Source organism: Esox lucius, chromosome 20 (genome assembly GCF_011004845.1).
Source record: "Esox lucius isolate fEsoLuc1 chromosome 20, fEsoLuc1.pri, whole genome shotgun sequence".
NCBI lineage: Eukaryota > Metazoa > Chordata > Actinopteri > Esociformes > Esocidae > Esox > Esox lucius.
The window spans coordinates 30,929,000-30,948,078 of record NC_047588.1 but is presented as its reverse complement, the minus strand read 5'-3'; the positions used below and the strand labels follow the sequence as shown (position 1 = coordinate 30,948,078).

The 19,079-nt window shown below is 45.1% G+C and overlaps 3 protein-coding genes across 6 annotated transcripts in view; 2 read left to right on the top strand and 1 right to left on the bottom strand.

The window, feature by feature from the left end:
- Positions 1-11,278, top strand: part of LOC105006531 (sodium bicarbonate cotransporter 3) — a 48,014-nt gene extending 36,736 nt beyond the window's left edge. For 3 of the 4 annotated variants that reach the window (XM_010865122.4, XM_010865119.4, XM_010865120.4), the window contains 10 exons: positions 761-922; positions 999-1,112; positions 1,354-1,515; positions 2,088-2,339; positions 3,351-3,419; positions 3,547-3,720; positions 3,858-3,989; positions 4,072-4,166; positions 5,165-5,272; positions 7,199-11,278. In XM_010865122.4, coding sequence (XP_010863424.1) covers positions 761-922; positions 999-1,112; positions 1,354-1,515; positions 2,088-2,339; positions 3,351-3,419; positions 3,547-3,720; positions 3,858-3,989; positions 4,072-4,166; positions 5,165-5,272; positions 7,199-7,280 — 1,350 coding nt within the window. In that variant the 3' untranslated portion in view covers positions 7,281-11,278. The other variant, XM_020041233.2, reaches the window with a different exon arrangement.
- A 3,011-nt stretch (positions 11,279-14,289) lies between these two features.
- On the top strand, positions 14,290-16,468 carry LOC109614795. The gene is made up of 2 exons (XM_020041048.2): positions 14,290-14,914; positions 15,870-16,468. The coding sequence occupies exons 1-2, from the start codon at positions 14,350-14,352 to the stop codon at positions 16,280-16,282; spliced, it is 978 nt and encodes a 325-aa protein (XP_019896607.1). The 5' UTR covers positions 14,290-14,349; the 3' UTR covers positions 16,283-16,468.
- Positions 16,469-16,786: 318 nt separating this feature from the next.
- On the bottom strand, positions 16,787-18,656 carry si:dkey-11p23.7 (V-set and Ig domain-containing protein). Its single transcript, XM_010865126.3, has 3 exons — positions 18,149-18,656; positions 17,541-17,936; positions 16,787-17,446 (listed from the first exon to the last, which is right to left on the bottom strand). Exons 1-3 carry the CDS (start codon positions 18,201-18,203, stop codon positions 17,022-17,024), a joined length of 876 nt encoding a protein of 291 aa, XP_010863428.2. The 5' UTR covers positions 18,204-18,656; the 3' UTR covers positions 16,787-17,021.
- Positions 18,657-19,079: the final 423 nt, after the last annotated feature.

Sequence of the window (19,079 nt, the reverse complement as noted above, 5' to 3'; positions counted from 1 at the left end):
GTTGAGCAGCTGAAATTGCCAATTGACCTAAGAAATTGTGATATTCCAACAGGTGAAGTTTTTTAGCATAACACAACTTTTCCAGTCTTTTGGTGCCTTTGTCCCAACTTTTTTGGAAACGTGCTGCTGGCTTAAAAATCTAAGTGGGCATATTTTTCAAGAAACAAAATGTCCGTTTCCACATTTGAGATGTTGTCTTTGTACCATTTTCTATTGAATATAGGGTTTAAATGATTTACACATCATTGCATCCTGTTTTCTTTTGTGTTTTTTTTTATGTACTTTTTTACATTTTACGGAGCAGAATGTACAGCGAGGGGCAGACTTGTCTGAACTACACTGTTGTCCGATGCGTACTGTGTATGTTCAACATGTACTGCCCACAGGATCCAGTGACTGGTTACACTGGGTCAGCATTTGCCAGAACCAGATAGACGGGTCACGATTTGGAAGCGATTGTCAGACCATCTGTCAGTGTTTACAGCAGAGCTGATGGCTGCCTTGCTTGCCTTGCTGTGGGTCAGGATAGATGGTGGTCCCATGCAGGGACCTTTGGTGCTGTCTCTAAGAACATTTTGTCCAGCTGCTGCAGTTGGCCCAGGAAAAAGGGAGAGTGGACTTTAGTTGTCAGTCGGCTCTTGGTGGATGGAGCCATACATGTAGGAAACCGCTATACTTAAATGGCTTTCCCCAGGGTATGTTGGGTTGTTTCAGTTAAACACATTCATGCACTGACATGACCTCCCTGCCTGTGTTGTAGGAGTGTTCAAGGCTGCGTGGGGAGTTTGTTGGGACGTCCTGCGGCCACGACGGCCCCTACATCCCAGACGTCCTCTTCTGGTCCGTCATCCTCTTCTTTACCACCTTCTTCCTGTCCGCCTTCCTCAAGCAGTTCAAGACCAGGCGCTACTTCCCCACCAAGGTTTGTTATAGGAACGGGAGTGTCTGTTGTGTATGACCAAATCCCCAGTGCAATCATTCCCACTCTTGTCTTCCAGGTGCGCTCAACCATCAGTGACTTTGCGGTCTTCTTGACCATCATGGTCATGGTCCTGGTCGACTACCTGGTGGGCATCCCCTCCCCAAAACTCGAAGTGCCCGATCGGTTTGAGGTGTGTATCGGGTTGGAACCGTTAACTCTGAATGTCTTTTTAATCTGCGGGTTAATCAGGCTGCCTGCGTGACGCTGCGGTCTGAGGCATCGGAGCCTCTGCATTCCATCCAAGAGTGGTTGCCGTCTGGTTCCAAACCGGACAGGCCGGCTCTACATTCCAGTGCTGTCAACCGGTTGTGTTTAGGTAGCTGGTGTGTGTCGCGCTGTGGGGTTCCTTCCTGACCGTGTCTGTTCTCCAGCCTACGTCTAAGAACCGCGGCTGGCTGATCTCTCCGCTGGGTCCCAACCCCTGGTGGACCATGCTGGCTGCCGCCATCCCGGCCCTGCTCTGCACCATCCTCATCTTCATGGACCAACAGATCACCGCCGTCATCATCAACCGCAAGGAGCACAAACTCAAGGTGAGGAACGGGAAGGAAGATGGCGGCCGATACAGAATTCATTAAAAAAAAAACAATGCGGCAAAGATGAAAAGGGACCCTTGCCTGCCATGGTTATTATTGGAGACCAAAATAGAAATGCTATTTTGTGAAATGAAATGAAGTTATACTAAATAATGGATGGTGTGGGCATACTGTTCTAGAACATTTTTATCTGTCCGTGTTTCCATTTTTGCACGCACTTCCCTGTTCGATTAATTAAAACATTTCAACTATGATTTTTCCGACTCCCTGCTACTGGTTGAACATAGACTTCATAAAGATCCCACTTGTTGATGAAGTTGTTTCATGAAATCATTGTAATCTTGGTACTGCTTGCACAAACATTGGCGATTGTACATCACCGAATGTTCTTGCTGAAGGGGGTCTGCACGTTCACCTTGCGTGGCAACAGAGGATTCCAGTTGGTTCAGTGAAGGCAACGGCGTGCTTGCAAACCCCTGTGCGTGTTCGCGGGCGGCTACGACATGGTAGGGACTTAGACTGCCGTCATTCACGTGTTGTCTGCCTGGCTTTTCCGTCCCCCCCCACAGAAAGGGTGTGGCTACCACCTGGACCTGCTGGTGGTGTCTGTGATGCTGGGGATCTGCTCCGTCATGGGCCTGCCCTGGTTCGTGGCGGCCACCGTGCTCTCCATCTCCCATGTCAACAGTCTGAAGCTGGAGTCGGAGTGCTCGGCCCCCGGGGAGCAGCCCAAGTTCCTGGGCATCAGGGAGCAGAGGATCACCGGCTTCATGATCTTCATCCTCATGGGCTGCTCTGTCTTCATGACCTCCGTGCTCAAGGTGAGGCTGGTGTAGGAGGTAGCATGCTGGGCGGACAGGTTACGTGACTCGTTATTTAATAGCCTTTAGTATGAACATGGTAATTATTACCATAGGAATGACACAGTTCACAGTATTACTGTGCAACCACATGGTCATTCCTTTAAATCAGTTGTTACATGGTAACAAGGAATACTTGGAAATACTGATGTTATTACACATTATGTAGTTCTTCTGCAGGTTTCTTCCTACGTTTTGGGCCCTTTTAGGGAGTTTTTCCGAGCTATTGTCCATCAACACTGTCGCTCCTTGGGGTTTCAGGCTGGGTGTTTTTGTAAAAGCACTTTGTGACAACTGCTGATTCATTTATAAAGTAATTTGATTGAAGTATGGTTTTGCCCGTACATGTTGAAGGTGACTATTTCCGAGTCCTCATTTAGTAACAAGACTCTTTAACAGCACACATTGACAATAGTTACTGGTCTTTTTCGTGTACATCATTTCTATTTTATGACCTGGCTCAAAGGTTATATTGAATCCAGTTTAATGTAAGAACAAGTAAGTTAAATAATCTAGATTCTACTTTCATTGTGCCCACCCCACAGCAAGCAACCAAATATCAAATGAAATCCAGTGGGATGTCCTTCAGAGGTTCCAAACTTAAACATCCACTGCTGTAATACAGTGGATGGAACTGAACATTCCCCAGAGGGGGGGGGCTCTGTATAAAAAGGTTTCTACTTTATGGTGAAACAAAAATCAAAGCAGAAGACCTTTACTGTAACCTATTATTTATTTGTTTTTAAATCAAGTTGTTCCAAATATGGAGTCGTATTTATGAATGCGTTTTTGGCACCCTTGGATCATGCACATTTTTAGCATGTTTTCAACTTGTATTATTCAAAAACATATAAAATGGAAAAATATTGTGATTTATATGTGGACAATTGAAATCACAGCAAAGCTGTGAAAGAGAAAAGATGACTGGGTTGTTCAGTGACAAGCTGCTTATTTTCCCTTTTGTCTGACTAGTTCATCCCAATGCCTGTGCTCTATGGGGTGTTTCTATACATGGGTGTCTCCTCACTCAAAGGCATACAGGTGAGTGTGTGTGTGTGTGATGTCACCTGTTATATTAAATGTAAAGAACTTTGAATTGAAAAGCACTCTAGAAGTGTGTTTTACGTTAGTACTTGTCCCTTTCTCTCTCCATCATGTTGTCCTGTAGTTCTTTGACCGGATCAAGTTGTTCTGCATGCCAGCCAAGCACCAGCCTGACCTGATCTACCTGCGCTACGTTCCCCTGTGGAAGGTCCATGTGTTCACCCTGGTGCAGCTCACCTGCCTGGTTCTGCTCTGGGTCATCAAGGCCTCGGCCGCCGCTGTGGTTTTCCCCATGATGGTAAAAGACCTTTCGTAAAGCTGCGACCCAAGTGGGAATGAACAGTGCCCATCTAATGCCTATATGATGCTACTGAAGAGTTAAACGCCTCACTAGCACTGTGACTCACTGGTCCTTTTCCCCCCTTGTCTGTTTAGGTGCTGGCCCTGGTGTTTATCAGGAAGCTGCTGGACTTCTGTTTCAGCAACAGGGAGCTGAGCTGGCTGGATGACCTGATGCCTGAAAGCAAGAAGAAGAAGGAGGACGACAAGAAGAAGAAGGCCAAGGAGGTGTGTTCATCAGACTAACCCAGAGCTGTTCTAGTCCTGGAGGTGTCCCTGCCAACTGACACCTTTGTTTCTATGGTTTCAGGAGGCCCAGCGCATGCTGGATGCAGACGAGGGCATAGCCCATCCCTATGAAAGACAGGGCATCCTCAAGATCCCAGTCAAGACCCTTAAAGTCAGGTTAGTGGAGCGGGGGTTTGGGGGTGGGGTGGGAGTCACAAGGGGCACGTTTTTTTTTTCATATCCTTTTTATATCTAGTATATCAATATGCCCTGTACTTGGAGGCAGTCACTGCCCATTCATCATAGTCTCTGTAAGCGGTTCCTCTGTAGTTTTGTAATGCACCAGGATGCAGAATGGAGTAGTATTGAAGTGACTGGACCGCCACCTGTTCTGAAGCCCTGACTCATTTCTCCCAAAGCAGATGTGACTGCAGTGTTGCGTGGGACACTCCACATGAGGTCAAGGAGAGAGCAGGGGTTGGTCTCAGTCCGTTCACCTCAGGCCTGGTCTGCTCCCACCATGTACTCATACATCTGCTCTCTCCTCCAGCTGGTAGATTTAACAGCACATAATCCCACTGGGCTGTTAGACCTGCTCTAGTTTTACCATGTACTCATATAGCTGCTCCCTCCATCAGCTGGTTGATTAACAGCCCATAACCTTCATGGAGCAGTTTCATTCCACAACCGTTGTTTCCTCCTCTTAACCCTCTTCGATCTGATAGGACATGGATCCACAGGAGGCCTTCCTAGTCCTGTCTGATTGGCCAAGGGGAGAAAACCAGAACATATGGGAGGGGACAACTTCCTGGAATGGAACACAGCACTTGTTTTGTAATTTAATCCAATCGTCGTCATCACAGAGTGGATGCATGACCCCCTGACAACCAATTTCATCATAACCGCAAAGACCACTAGCCGGAAATAAACCAAGTGAAACATGCAGTCATGCAACTATTTCGTGTAGATTTTGGATTTGAAGTTGCGCTTAACATTGCTGTGAAGTACATCATGGTTATCTTAGACCAAGCCTCTGTTAATGTATGTTGACTGCAGCAAAACAAAGATCATTCCAAGATCTTAGGTTATTGTTGCAGAAATCAGACCGGTTGTGTGTCAGGTCTGTAAAATGAGTTTGTATTTCCTACTGAGGTGTGTGTGTGTTCATTCAACAGTTTGGACCCATCTGTGGTAAACATTTCTGATGAGATGGCCAAAACCGCCAACTGGAAGTCAGTTTCCATGAACTCTGACAGTGCCAAAGTTCTGAAACACAGTGCCAGGTATCTATCACTGCTCTAATTCCCCTCTCTAATGTTTTGCAGTTTCTCTGTGACCCTCTCTGTCTGACAGCTCTAGACATAGAGACATGCCTCCTAACCTCTCTCCCTGGGTCAGGTCCCCCTCTCTCCCTGGGTCAGGTCCCCCTCTCTCCCTGGGTCAGGTCCCCCCTCTCTCCCTCTGGTCCCCCTCTCTCCCTGGGTCAGGTCCCCCCTCTCTCCCTGGGTCAGGTCCCCCCTCTCTCCCTGGGTCAGGTCCCCCCTCTCTCCCTGGGTCAGGTCCCCCCTCTCTCCCTGGGTCAAGTCCCCCCTCTCTCCCTGGGTCAGGTCCCCCCTCTCTCCCTCTGGTCAGGTCCCCCCTCTCTCCCTGGGTCAGGTCCCCCCTCTCTCCCTGGGTCAGGTCCCCCCTCTCTCCCTGGGTCAGGTCCCCCCTCTCTCCCTGGGTCAGGTCCCGCCTCTCTCCCTGGGTCAGGTCCCGCCTCTCTCCCTGGGTCAGGTCCCGCCTCTCTCCCTGGGTCAGGTCCCGCCTCTCTCCCTGGGTCAGGTCCCGCCTCTCTCCCTGGGTCTGGTCCCGCCTCTCTCCCTGGGTCTGGTCCCGCCTCTCTCCCTGGGTCTGGTCCCGCCTCTCTCCCTGGGTCTGGTCCCGCCTCTCTCCCTGGGTCTGGTCCCGCCTCTCTCCCTGGGTCTGGTCCCGCCTCTCTCCCTGGGTCTGGTCCCGCCTCTCCCCCTGGGTCTGGTCCCGCCTCTCTCCCTGGGTCTGGTCCCGCCTCTCCCCCTGGGTCAGACAATCCACCTGTCTCAAACAAAATATGCATAAACCACACAATTATGACATTTGTGATATGTCATATTTTCCCATTTAAATGTTTGTTAGGTCAGCTATACAGTTAACAGCCTTCACTAAGCACAGATAAGGTATTCAGTGTTTTGTTTGTAGTATAGCAAAATGCCTTTGTCTTTTTTGTTTTCCTGTCCGGTGTAGAATTTGAACCCTGACGCATTTGTGCTTTGCTGCATTTCTTGCCTTTTAATACTTTTTCAATGACCCGTGTGTGAAGACCTCCAACTCGTAAGACATTCTGTGAAAAACGCCATGCAAAAGTACTGAGTTTATGTCTTCTAACTATGTATGTTTTGAAAGAAACATTTTGGCCAACTGTCGTGGTGAAGAAAGAGCTGAGCCGCAAGGCGAAGCTCTCGATTTACCGGTCAATCTACGTTCCTACTCTCACCTATGGTCATGAGCTTTGGGTCATGACCGAAAGGACAAGATCCCGGATACAGGCGGCCGAAATGAGCTTTCTCCGCAGGGTGGCTGGGCGATCCCTTAGAGAGAGGGTGAGAAGCTCGGTCACCCGGGAGGAGCTCAGAGTAGAGCCGCTGCTCCTCCACATTGAGAGGGGTCAGCTGAGGTGGCTTGGGCATCTGTTTCGGATGCCTCCGGAACGCCTTCCTGGGAAGGTGTTCCGGTCCCGTCCCACCGGGAAGAGACCCCGGGGAAGACCTAGGACACGCTGGAGGGACTATGTCTCCCGGCTGGCCTGGGAACGCCTCGGTGTCCCCCCGGAAGAGCTGGAGGAAGTGTCTGGGGAGAGGGAAGTCTGGGCATCCCTGCTTAGACTGCTGCCCCCGCGACCCGGCCCCGGATAAGCGGAAGATGATGCAATGCAATGCAATTTTGGCCAACCTGAGATATGCAACATTGTAGTAAAACATTTTATAATGTTACCAAGTTGGTTCACAATGACTGAATTGGGTTTTCCAATAGTTTTGGTGCATCCATGGTAAATAAGATACTATAACGTAAGATAATGTATCTCATATAGTCATTGGTGACTTCAGTTAACAAATTGAATCTCAGTGGTGATGATTATTTTTAATGATGCTGTTGATTATGATGCTAACCATGGTGATATTCTCTGTTCCAAGCCAGGAGAGGGTGTCCTGTGTGAAGATCAACTTGGAAAATGACCAGGGGGAGAAGTATGTGAATGCTGAGACTTCATTATGAAGGAAGGACTGAGGAGGACCAGGCTGTGCCAAGTCTGCTGTTAGTCAACCTACCCACCAGGTGGCACTGTTCACCTGTCCTCCCAGCAGGGGCACTGTTCACCTGTCCTCCCAGCAGGGGCACTGTTCACCTGTCCTCCCAGCAGGGGCACTGTTCACCTGTCCTCCCAGCAGGGGCACTGTTCACCTGTCCTCCCAGCAGGGGCACTGTTCACCTGTCCTCCCAGCAGGGGCACTGCCTGCTGCCTCTCCCCAGTAGCTGCTGACATGCTAAAGCCAAAGGAGGCAGACTGAAGGACGCAACCAGTTCCAGTTAGCTGTGTTTTCTGTTACCGTGAAATGTAGTCTTAGGGAAATATGTCTATAATTTTATCATCGTTTTATGGTGAAAAACATTTACTTTATAATCAGGTGTAACTCTATTGGAACCACTGGGTCTGCTTGGAATTGGCTCCTTAAGGCTTTTTTAAAAAAAAAATTATAATATATCCTTTGTCTGTCTGATATGTTGCAGAACTGGCCGCTGTAACACTTTTTTTGTGTAATGCATTATGAATGCGTACGCGAAGTGTCTTCATGCACTTGCCGTGGGCATATTTTAAATTGCTCAAGGCCGCCCCCAGGTGGTTCATATCGGCACAGTGTTTAGAGACAAAGGGACCCAGCTCAAGAAGGCCAGGCAGCAGTCCAGGGAGGCTCAAAAACACCAACACAATCAGCAACAACCAATAGGTCACCTGGGCTCTCTAATTATTACAGTTCTTTCTCTTTTTTTTATTTTTTATTCCATGATGCTTTAGAAAGCAGCTGATTCTCAACAAAAGGTCCAAATACATTTAGAGCGCATTATTTTTAATGTATCCGTCGTGTTCGCGCGTGTGTATGAATGTGTGTTAAGTGATGCTGAAGTTGCCTTTTTCACAATATCAGAATCACGACATGGGCTAAATAATATATATTTAAAGTGAAAATCACTGATAATAGTATAGCCCATAGCACGTCTTCTTAGGCAAGGATTAAATCCTGTCGCAGGTTAATTGCATTGTAGGTTTTAAGTTTATTTTCTGTCAAGTCGACATGCATCATGTAATATAAATTACGTCTCTGTGAATAATGGAACTTAGGCATTTAAAAGTGCAGTGGCTGTAATATGCCAACAGATTGAATTTTTGCCTGAATTCAGTGACAGAACTATGGGTGCAAGAGCTGCCTGACCGATCCAAATGATAGTGTTCACAATGTGGTTTATATTATTTCTGAACCATGATATAAAGCGTTTATATTATGTGCTGGTGTGTTCGACAGCTGAGCTAAACTCATTGAAACTTATGTTATTTTCAGGGCATTATATTCAGGATATTGCAAAATCGTGCATTTTTGGGTCGAAATAACATTCTGAAATTGTGAAAAGGGTTATTATTGCCTTTTGGAGTAAGAAGTGTTTGAAAGAAATGTTAGGCGGTTTAAATGGGATGGAACTTTTGGCTTACTTTGACAATAATCGATAAATGAATATTCCTTTGGGTAAGGGGATGGGCTGCACACCATCAACTCAGCCAGTCCGGGCTTTTTATGTAAATGTTTTCACATTTGTTTCCTAGCAAAATGCCTAAGTCGCACACCTGTATAAACTCTTGGGCAGATGCATAGAAGAAAACAAACATAGAAAAAAGAATCTTGCACACTACTGCTTGCAAGTGTTATAATTATGGTGACAAATTTGCAACGTTCAATGTCAATCTGTACCTTTTTTTTTACATCTATAAAACTTTCAAGCAGCAACAGTGTTTCCTAACTGTTGACAATGTCCAACTAGGAATATCAAGGGCCAAAGTAGGTGTAGGTCATGACATGGTTAAAAAGATTTTTCTTTTTTTATTAGATATACGCTTAAAATATATTAGAGACTGTATGGGATATTCAAACTGCTAGATATTGATCTACATTGCCCTGATTTCTCCTTTAAAATGATCCCAAATTGGAAATGTACAATACTATATAGTCAGATGAACTTTCTAAAATGAGAACTTTTCACATTTCTTGAGCGGTCTTGTTCCAGTGGATAAATGGTAAGTGTTGCATGCACGATGTCCATTCATGGTGGTGGACTTTAAAGATGTTATTCTATTAAGAGAGTACTGTACTGTATAGAGTACTTTAAGTTCATAGAATAATTCAAATGGATATGTTTAGGGCAGGTTTTCAGGCTGTTAGAGAAAGCTCTACAGTAATGTTACTGTACATCGCTGTAGTAGCCTGCATTCAGTCTAGTCTAGTACCACCTGCACTAACAACATGCTAACATAGTGGTAGCATCCCTTGGCTAACACGACAAGGGGATATAGACTTTTATCCATTTAAACGGTTTACATCCAGTGTAATATTTACTGTTATAGGGGTATATATTTTAGATTTGTTTATATTGTTATTTTTTATCATTGTTATCTATATCATTAATACAGTTTGTGATGCATTTAATTTATTCTGATTTGGTCAAAGTTGTGGAGTTTGTGGAAAAGGGGCAGAAGGAGGATGTTATAGCAGGGTCGTTTTGTGTTGCTGGACAGTAATTTGTTCTTCATTTCCTTTTGTTTATCTCTGTGCACTTTAGGTACGCTTGCCACACTGATAGTGGCACAGACTTTAATGTACCTTTAATATACTGTAAATGTATGTATTTAGATCAGTCTCAGGAACCAATAGGCTCAATGGGGCCTTTTTTCCTCACCCTGTCTCACTGACTCACTGTCACGCCACTAGTAACCAAAACGCATTGCTTTTTTTCTGCCTTTTGCTTTCAACCCTTAGCTTTGGTTCCTGTTTTACACTGGACAACATTGCGATAGTTTTCTCCATGCGCTTCTTTTATTACCTTTTTGTTTAAAGGTTAACCCTACAATAATTGTTGATGTCCTATATATTTTAAGTGCTAATGAACAGCAATGGCTTTAGTTTAAATACAATATGTTTACTATTACAGAAGTCTGCACTGGGAAACATTCATGTCCAGGGACTGAGTTGAATTCAAAACTTTAAGTTGTAAAGTTACATGAAATTGAATAGCTTATGTTGAATCTGTAGTGTTATGCCAATATGGAAGCTCTAGGGGGTGTCCTAATTCCTTTGCTCACCTCCCCTCTCTCTTTGGACAAAACTAAAGCTGATACAGAGGCGGTGGTGGCAGATTTCTGACGTCGTTCCCAGCAAGATGCACATTAGTGTCCTGGGAAGCCACTAGGTAGAGGGGGAGAAGAGGACCGTATTCCATTATATCCTCAAACACTTACCAGTTTCTGTTTTCCAAGAGGTGAAAACATTTAGCAGGAACTTTTTTACCTAGTGAACACCTTAGTATCCACACAATGCCTTGTGAATAGGTTTATGTAAATCGTATTGGGGGAAGAGCCCAGGAAAGGAAAATAATTGTGAAGACTGACAGTTTCCAAGTCACCTTGATTAAAAGCAGTTTATTTGCCCTCTGGTACAATTATGGTCCACCTAAAAAAAAAAAAAAGAATGTTTTGGAAGTTGTATATGTACTTGGTATATTTGATTATTCTCAAGTGTGCATTATCACTGGGCAGTTGAGTGCTTAAACAGGCTGTGACAGGGAAACATTGCCTACTGGGAGTTTGGGGGCTGTCCAATGTGCCTTCTTTTATTATCTTCCCTATGCTGTAACACCATAGACTGAAGAACAAGTAGAGCAATAGTACTGTTGTGTAACTCTGCAACCTGGGACCACTGCTGGTGACAGGCGTTCTCTGTACTGTGTGACTGTACATTTCAGTCCTGTATCAAGTGGACCTGATTTGGCCTCATGTTGCAGTTTGGTTTGATATAAGTGAAGTTTTTATTGATTTGTTCTTAAACTGTACTAAGAATGGTTGCTATCTGTACTATTCTTAATGACAGAGGAAAATTAAACAAATTAACTATTTTTTTGTAACGGAAATTACGTTTGTTTAAAGGAGAGCAATAAAGCTTACTGTGTTGTAACGGTGTTTGTTCGCCTCAGTCTTTGAGCATAATTGCTTGGTTACAAACGGAAGGCGTATTCACTGGTCTACTAACTAGCACAGGGAAAATGCAAACAGAACTGCTCCCACTAGGGACTGAATGTCACATTTGATTTAAAATGACACACCGACGGTGTTTAATGTATTTTCTAGACTGATTGCTATGGCATTAAAGCCTACACTGTTGTGAACCCTCCAGTCCGGCAGAAATAATTGTCTCTCAGTGTTGGCAAATGTAACATATCCTCTGTTGTGTTGAGAGGATAATCTAAGGAGCTTTTAATTTTCAACTATCTAAGGCAGCTCTATCATAGCACCATGGTAACATCCACAGCCTAGGTTTGATTGGTGACTGTCATTCGTTGACCGTCTTTCTGGAAGAGCAGGGCTTAAATGAGCTGAACAACTTGGGCCAGTCTTCCGTTGCTGATTACAAAGGGCTGTAGATACATTGGATGTGACAAAATGGATATTAATTCAATGTATGAATTTCACTTTGAGAATGCTGAGACGGCAATCGCAACAACTAAATAATAAATTGAAGGGGCCTTAATGTAGCTGCTCTGACCGTTTGCGTAACAAAGCCTTATCTTCTGGTTACTTCTCACTCACACACCCTCTACAGTCCTCTGGGCCTGCGCTCTATGCTGTCCAATGTCCGGAGTTTGACTGTCAAATATGTCCTGATTTGTTTCCAACAAGGTAAGAGTCTGACTAAGGTCAGTGTACTGAGGGAAGGGGGAGATCTCACCAACAAGGTAAGAGGATACAAAATCTTTCCAGTTCCTACGAATGTGCCATTCCATCTGTTTCTTTTTCATAATGTGTATGATGCATTAAAAGTAATGAACAAGAGCTCCTAATTGTTTCTTAAACTGTTGCGTCAGTTTTTTCATGCTGAATTTGAAAGTGCTGTTTTTAGGTCCGTACCTTAATTGATAAAACGTGTCTGAATACTAAAGTCTTTATTAAGGTGTAAGGCAAAACTTGCCAGCAAAGTTTTGGATTTATTCTTTTTCTGAAGAATATAAAGAATTTGCATATGTTCAGTATTTTAAAAATGATCTTTTAACTTTGGCAACTCATCTTTCTCAAGTGACCGCACCCATCAGAGATGAAAATTACTTCCTGTCCTCACAGACCTGCTCTGGCAACAATATGAGATTCTGTTTTCAGTGCTGTTTTTGCCAAAGCATTGTGGGTACGCATGTTGATGGGAATTTGAGTACACACAGTATAGAAAGAGTGCAGTATGTCAAACCATGCTACATAAACAACCACAACCAACAGCTTCATCAATATTACATGAGAGGACTGTTTGGATGTGCTTCTGATTTTGTACAAAAGGCGCTCAAATACAGCATTTACCTGAGAGTCATTGTCCATTCACTGCCCAGTTACCTGCCAAGCTCCACAACCCATTTGACGGCCTCGCTTCCACACATCACAACCATGGGAGTCATTCTCCTGATACTTGCAACCTTTGACTTAGGTAAGCAAATCCAGTGTTGTTCAGCTAAACTGTGATCTGTTCTATGTCCTTTTAGAAAGTTACTCAGTTCGACTTAAAATCCATAATGGCATCAGGAGATATCAGTAGTCCGAAGTGACCTTTCATCAACCTTTTAAAAACGGACAATGGTGAAGCAAAATTGAAGGTGTTAACACATTTAGTCAGTTTTCAGATTGTTTTCTTCATTTCCATTTCTTCAAAGTGAATTGAATTACGTGTGGTTTTCTTGAAGTCCCTGGTCTGGTTCTGTTTTTCAGTGCAATGCGAACACAAAGCTTTCCAGGTTTGCTCATCAGTAGGGCCCGCACCACGCCCTACTGAAACACAGATCCCCTGCCTCTATCCCTCACCTTACTGTCACAATCTAAACATATGAAATCGTTATTCTGCCATGTGTCTTACCATTACCTTTTACAAATACATAGTTGTATAGTATTTCTGGTGTGCTTTGCAAATAAAAACCATTAGATTTTCAACACATCCCTAGCTGTCTATCTTGGTGGGTTGATGGGAGTCAGCAAATGTCCTGTTTTAATAGCATTATGAATGTAAAGATTGACTCTGACCGCAAGTTAGTGAACTGAACTGGCAAAAGAGCTGAGTCCTTATTCAAAGAATACAATATCAGAGTATTTGTACTTTTTTCAGCCCAGAGTTCATTGAGACCAAGTATGTCCTCCTCTGCTGGTATGAAAGTAGTATACATTTAAGTATTTCGAACCTCCATCTGTCACCAAAAGCATATAACCACTTTTTTATTGTAATTAGTTAAACAATAGGAAGTATGTTGACATTGTTTAGGATTAGCAGTATTCTGAGTGTATTTTTGATGGTTTAGTCATTCATATCGCTCTTTACCATTCACAGCGCATTCTTTCCCTAATTGTTTTGGCCAAGACTTCATCACTGCATTCCCTGAGAACATCGCATTTTACCATCCAACTCAGTCTAACAACAGAATTGTAGTCACAGCCCTGATGTCAGACACCTGGGTAATGGCAACCATGCAAGACCCAGGTTACCAGATGACTCTGAAATTGTCCGCAGGACAATCGTATGAGTTTCTGTTAGACAGGAATGGGATGGGACTGGCTCGGTCAAAGTTCTCTTACCAGACACTGCGTGTGATCAGCACAAACTACATCAGTGTCCTTGCCATCAGTCAGAGAGGGGACAGTATCCAGACCCTTGTGGTCCCTCCGGTACCGACCTTGGATACTGAGTACCGTATCCCCCCTATACCCAATATGAATCAGTCTCAAATAGACCCCGGGAACAGCTCGGCTCCCCTGCCGCCTCAAGCGGACTCGCACAACCGCTCGTTTAGGCTCATCGTCATTAACCACAACATAACTAACAAGGTCAACATCTCGGGGCCAGCGGGTACAGATGAAACCGTGTCGCTCCAGCCATTCCAACTGGTCCAACTCTGGGTCAATGCATCCCTGTCAGAGCGACACGTGTTGGCTGACTTCCCCGTGGCGGTTCTGTATGGACACCCATGTGCTGCCACAACTAACTGCACCTGCCATTTTCTGATGTCAGCTCTGTATCCTGTCTCTGCGTGGGGGACTGAATACCTGGTGCCCTCTTTGGGGGATGAAACTTCAAACGACACCGCCTTCTTACTGACAACAAATCAAACTGTGACTTTACTCAGCGGACCCCCTACTAAGCCCCTCCAATTGCAGTCTTCCCAAGAGCTGCCCTTCTATCCTTCCCTCCCTGGTGGCTCAGTCCAGGTCAAGACCTCTAGTCCCGTCTTCCTCACCCTCTACAGGCCAGGCCTGCTACTCAATCTCATCCCGACAGCCAGCTTCTCCTCCTGCTACCTCATCTACGCCCTCAACAGCCAAAAGAACCAGGCCCTATTAATAGTCCCGACAGCCCAGACCAACGGGGTGTATCAGGAGAGCACTGCCATGACCCTCACATGGACTCCCATGACTGGCACGGGGTACTCCTGGGGACTGGCTGATTTGGGGACCGAAGAAAAAAGGCACATCATCTGGCATAATACCTCCATAATGGCAGCTTACTACCTGGGAGAGACTAACAACAAGTTTTTTGGAAATCCAGCTACCAGCCTCAGCACAGATCCAGGTACGGTATGGCGTTGTCAGATATAGGCAGTATTTCTCCTACGTGTGGTATTTAGGCAGTATTTCTCCTATGTCTTTTTGGTAATTTCAACAAAACTGTTAGTATAGGTATAACCAAAACACTCCATAGCAATTCACCATCGGATGTTTCCAAAGAATCCCGCCTTAGTTTCAGACGTCTGACGGAACTGTGGCGTGGGCCGGCAACCCTTCTGGAGATCTGCAGGATTTACATTTAACTGATCTTGAGGACTTGGTGGGTTGACCGGAGTCAGCAGATGTCCTGGCCAAGGGAAAGAATTGACCTGAATTCAATACTCCTGGTCTTCCAGGTCGGTTAAATTTAAATCTAAAGGGGCCCCCGGGTGGCGCGGCCGTCTGATGTTCTGCATGACCGCTGCCATTGTGATTTGTGATTGGTTTCTGTTAGCGACGGATCCTGCGGCCCTCTAAGATCAGGGTTTCCCAACCCGGCACCGTGGTGTGATAAGAGCTTCTGCAAAATTCACTGAATGTGTAAAGAAATACAATTTCAAAGCATGCTGGGTAATGCAGTTGTGCTCTTGAAGAATTGATAATATACAGTGGTTAAAAAAAAGTCTACACACCCCTGATAAAATGCCAGGTTTTTGTTATGTAAAAGAATGAGACAAAGATATATCATGTCAGAACTTTTTTTTCACTTTTAATGTGACCTATAATGTGAACAATTCAATTGAAAAACAAACTATACAGTATCTTTTTATTTCATTTATTGCTTAATTGCTACTGTGTCAGCCAAGAGATTTACTAATAATTTGTATATCTATTGCCCTGTCTGTTTGTCTGTGTGTGTGTGTGTGTGTGTGTGTGTTTGCGTGTGTGTGTGTGTGTTTGCTTGCGTGTGTGTGTTTGCGTGTGTGTGTGTGTTTGCGTGCGTGTGCACGGATGTATTGTTTCCATGTTTGTATGCACAGACTCCAATGGTTGTCTGGTGAAGCCAGGACTTGTGAAACTTGGCGACAAGCAGCAGGGTTGGATAGAGTCTTTGAACTACTGCCAGAACCTGGGCTACAATCTGGTCAGTTTGAACACACAAGAGGTTCTGCTTAGCATTGCCAAGATACTCAGAGAGTCTGAGGTCCAAGCTCACGGACAGGGATGGATCGGACTCCGTCGGAGCTCACTGACAGGGCAGTGGTACTGGCTGACCAAACAGAATGTGCTATTCACACACTGGGACGTGGATGAGCCAGGGACCCCCATGGAAGGCCAATGTGCCATGATGATGCTGGACCCCCATGGAAACTACACATGGAGTGACCAGAGTTGCTGTGAAGCTCTCCCAGCTGTGTGCTACAAAACACCAATATACCTTTCCCTTCAGTAGAAAACCTAAACCACTTCCTTTTCTGTAGGGTCTGTCTTAAGTTATCCTTACTACATTAATGCCACTTGTGTGAAATGCCTCTCATAATATACTATTTACTATAGACAACTACACTTACAGTACATTTTATTCTGATAAGTAATTTTCTGGTGTATTTTTATTTGTTTAAAGTTGAGGCATGCTGTATTTCTGGATAAACAAAGTGTGATGTGTCCCAAACATTTTTATTATTTCATATTATAGGTTTGAAACTAACTGTATCGGATTATACATTTAAGGAATGTAGCATGACTCATACATTGTTGAATGTAAATTCATGAATAACGCCTAACATAGCAATGAAAATATGTTGGGACGTAAGGATTTTTTGACTTTTCTCCTTATTAAATGTTTTTACATTGTTGTTTTTGTGTGACATTTATGTTTAATTCTTTTAATTTCATGTAAATACCACTAGAAGAAAATTTGTGAGTGCTTTATTGTTAAAACCACCATAACCCCAATAAAAACATCTTTAAATGAACAGCACTTTTTGTATATCCCATATTTTGTGACAAATAATTCAATGATTACAACATTTCAAGCAACCCCTTAAATTCACATACAATAAACAAATGATTTACAGTCTATCGATTCTCGTCTTTTGTGAAAAAACGAATATGCTCTTGGTACATGATGAGGGAAAAGAACAGAGACCTGTTTGGCATGTACAAGCTCACATGTGCATTTGAACAGTGGGTCACTTGAACCAGGATCTGGTCCACGCCAGGCCGCCCCCCTGCAGCTGCCAAGCCCCCACCGCCAGCAGCAGCAGCAGCACCTTGGCCCCCAGGGAGAGGGAGACCAGGAGCAGCAGAGGGGGTCCATCCCCTGAGACATACACCTGCCTGGGGGGCAACATGTACAGGGTGGCCTGGTCCTTACCCAAAGGGTTGGAGGCGGTGCAGGTGTACTGCTGCCCGGGGAGTACCTCCAGGAGCTGGCTGGTGTGCTGATGTTGACCCGGGGACACCTGCATGAGCCAAGAGACGTTGGAACCGTCCAGGAGCTTGTTGTGGTCCAGCCACTGGATGTCGGGCAGGGGGGAGCCCTGGACGCGACACTGAGCCCTGTAGCCAGTGACCTCGCTTCCCGTCACCGACAGGCCCAGGATCCGCGGGGCAGCTAGTTATGAGAGACGTGTTTGTAATAGCAGTATGGCAACGCAAGGTTTTGTGAAATGTTGCTGTACACTCCTAAAAAACAGAATCCCTCTCACCCTCCACTCTGAGCCGGGTGCCCATCTTATCCTCGTAGCTGGCATGTTGGTGGCCCGGCGCTTCCACGCGGCAAAAGTAGCGACCGTTGTCCTGCAGGCCGACGCTGCTGATGCGCAGGGAAAGGTCGTGCTCCCTGGGGTTCCCCTCCAAGCGGTAGCGCTGGTCCTGTTCGGGGTCCGGCTGGCAGACCCTGGTCCCGGTGGGGGAAGAGCAGTGGTACAGCACCGTGGAGCCATGGCCGTGGCCGAGCCGCCACACCACCTTCAGGGAGGAATGGAGTGTGTGGTGGGGGTGGCTGAAGGAGCAGGGCAGCACCACTGGGTAGCCCTCCATGGCGCGCACCTCCGCTTGGACCTTCATGGACCAGCCCTCGTCGCTAGGAGCCGCACTCAGGCCTGGTTGTGTCATAACACACGCTATTAACGGGTGGTTCGCACATTTGCGTTACTGCAATTAATGAAGACACGCTTTTGCTCAGGTCGGAGTGATAATTGAATGAAACTTTAACTTTACATTTGGTTTTCCATTTCCTCCGGACAAAAGACAGGACAGGTTGAAGAGTGTTAGATACACTTTCACTGTACAACATAACGACGTGTGTACTTACCTTCCACGAAACAAAGCAGTAGATTGACCATTGTGCAGAATGACCAGGCATCCATGCTGTTTTCGAGGCTGAACAAAGGACTGACTGAGGATCCTGTGCTTGTGTTCTCAACTGACTCACTGGTTTTCAGTCACACTGCCTTGTGACTGTCAGTCATTCCAGTGTAGCTCATATTAGTTCCTGTAGTATTTCCCTGACATACAGCGAAGTGAGAACCTATCCGTTATTACTTTTGACTTCTACCATTTGTTGAGAAGAAGCAAATAGGAATTATTGGGATCCTTGAGGCGGCTTTGATGCCTCAAGCTCGTTAAACACTGAAGACTTAATAATCCTGGAGAACATCATGGTTGAGCAAACAGCCTATAAAGAACCAGAAAGCCCTTAAATGTTTTTCAGATGAAGAATCTTGACATTGACTGTCCCCCACATCCCAGAAATGACTTCCAATTGTGATATTTTCTTCTTAAGTTCATTTGAGTCATTAGGAACTCTTAAAGTGGTCATTCATTACTTCCTCTTTCAGTGGCACATACAGTGGGGAGAACAAGTATTTGATACACTGCCGATTTTGCAGGTTTTCCTACTTACAAAGCATGTAAGTCTGTCATGAAAGTCTGTCATTTTTATCATAGGTACACTTCAACTGTGAGAGACAATATCCAGAAAATCACATTGTATGATTTTTAAATAATTAATTAGCATTTTATTACATGACATAAATATTTACCTGGTCAATGATCTGAAGAGAGCTGGGACCACAGTCTCAAAGAAAACCATTAGTAACACATTATGCCGTCATGGATTAAAATCCTGCAGCGCACGCAAGGTCCCCCTGCTCAAGCCAGCGCATGTCCAGGCACGTCTGAAGTTTGCCAATGACCATCTGGATGATCCAGAGGAGGAATGGGAGAAGGTCATGAGGTCTGAT

Coding starts and splice junctions, on each gene's coding strand:
- LOC109614795 (XM_020041048.2), top strand. CDS start 14,350: ATGTCAGCTCTGTATCCTGTCTCTGCGTGGGGGACTGAATACCTGGTG. Junction 14,915..15,869: donor CAGCCTCAGCACAGATCCAG/GTACGGTATGGC, acceptor TTGTATGCACAG/ACTCCAATGGTTGTCTGGTG.
- si:dkey-11p23.7 (XM_010865126.3), bottom strand. CDS start 18,203: ATGGATGCCTGGTCATTCTGCACAATGGTCAATCTACTGCTTTGTTTC. Junction 17,937..18,148: donor ACTGCTTTGTTTCGTGGAAG/GTAAGTACACAC, acceptor TGACACAACCAG/GCCTGAGTGCGGCTCCTAGC. Junction 17,447..17,540: donor CACCCGGCTCAGAGTGGAGG/GTGAGAGGGATT, acceptor TCTCATAACTAG/CTGCCCCGCGGATCCTGGGC.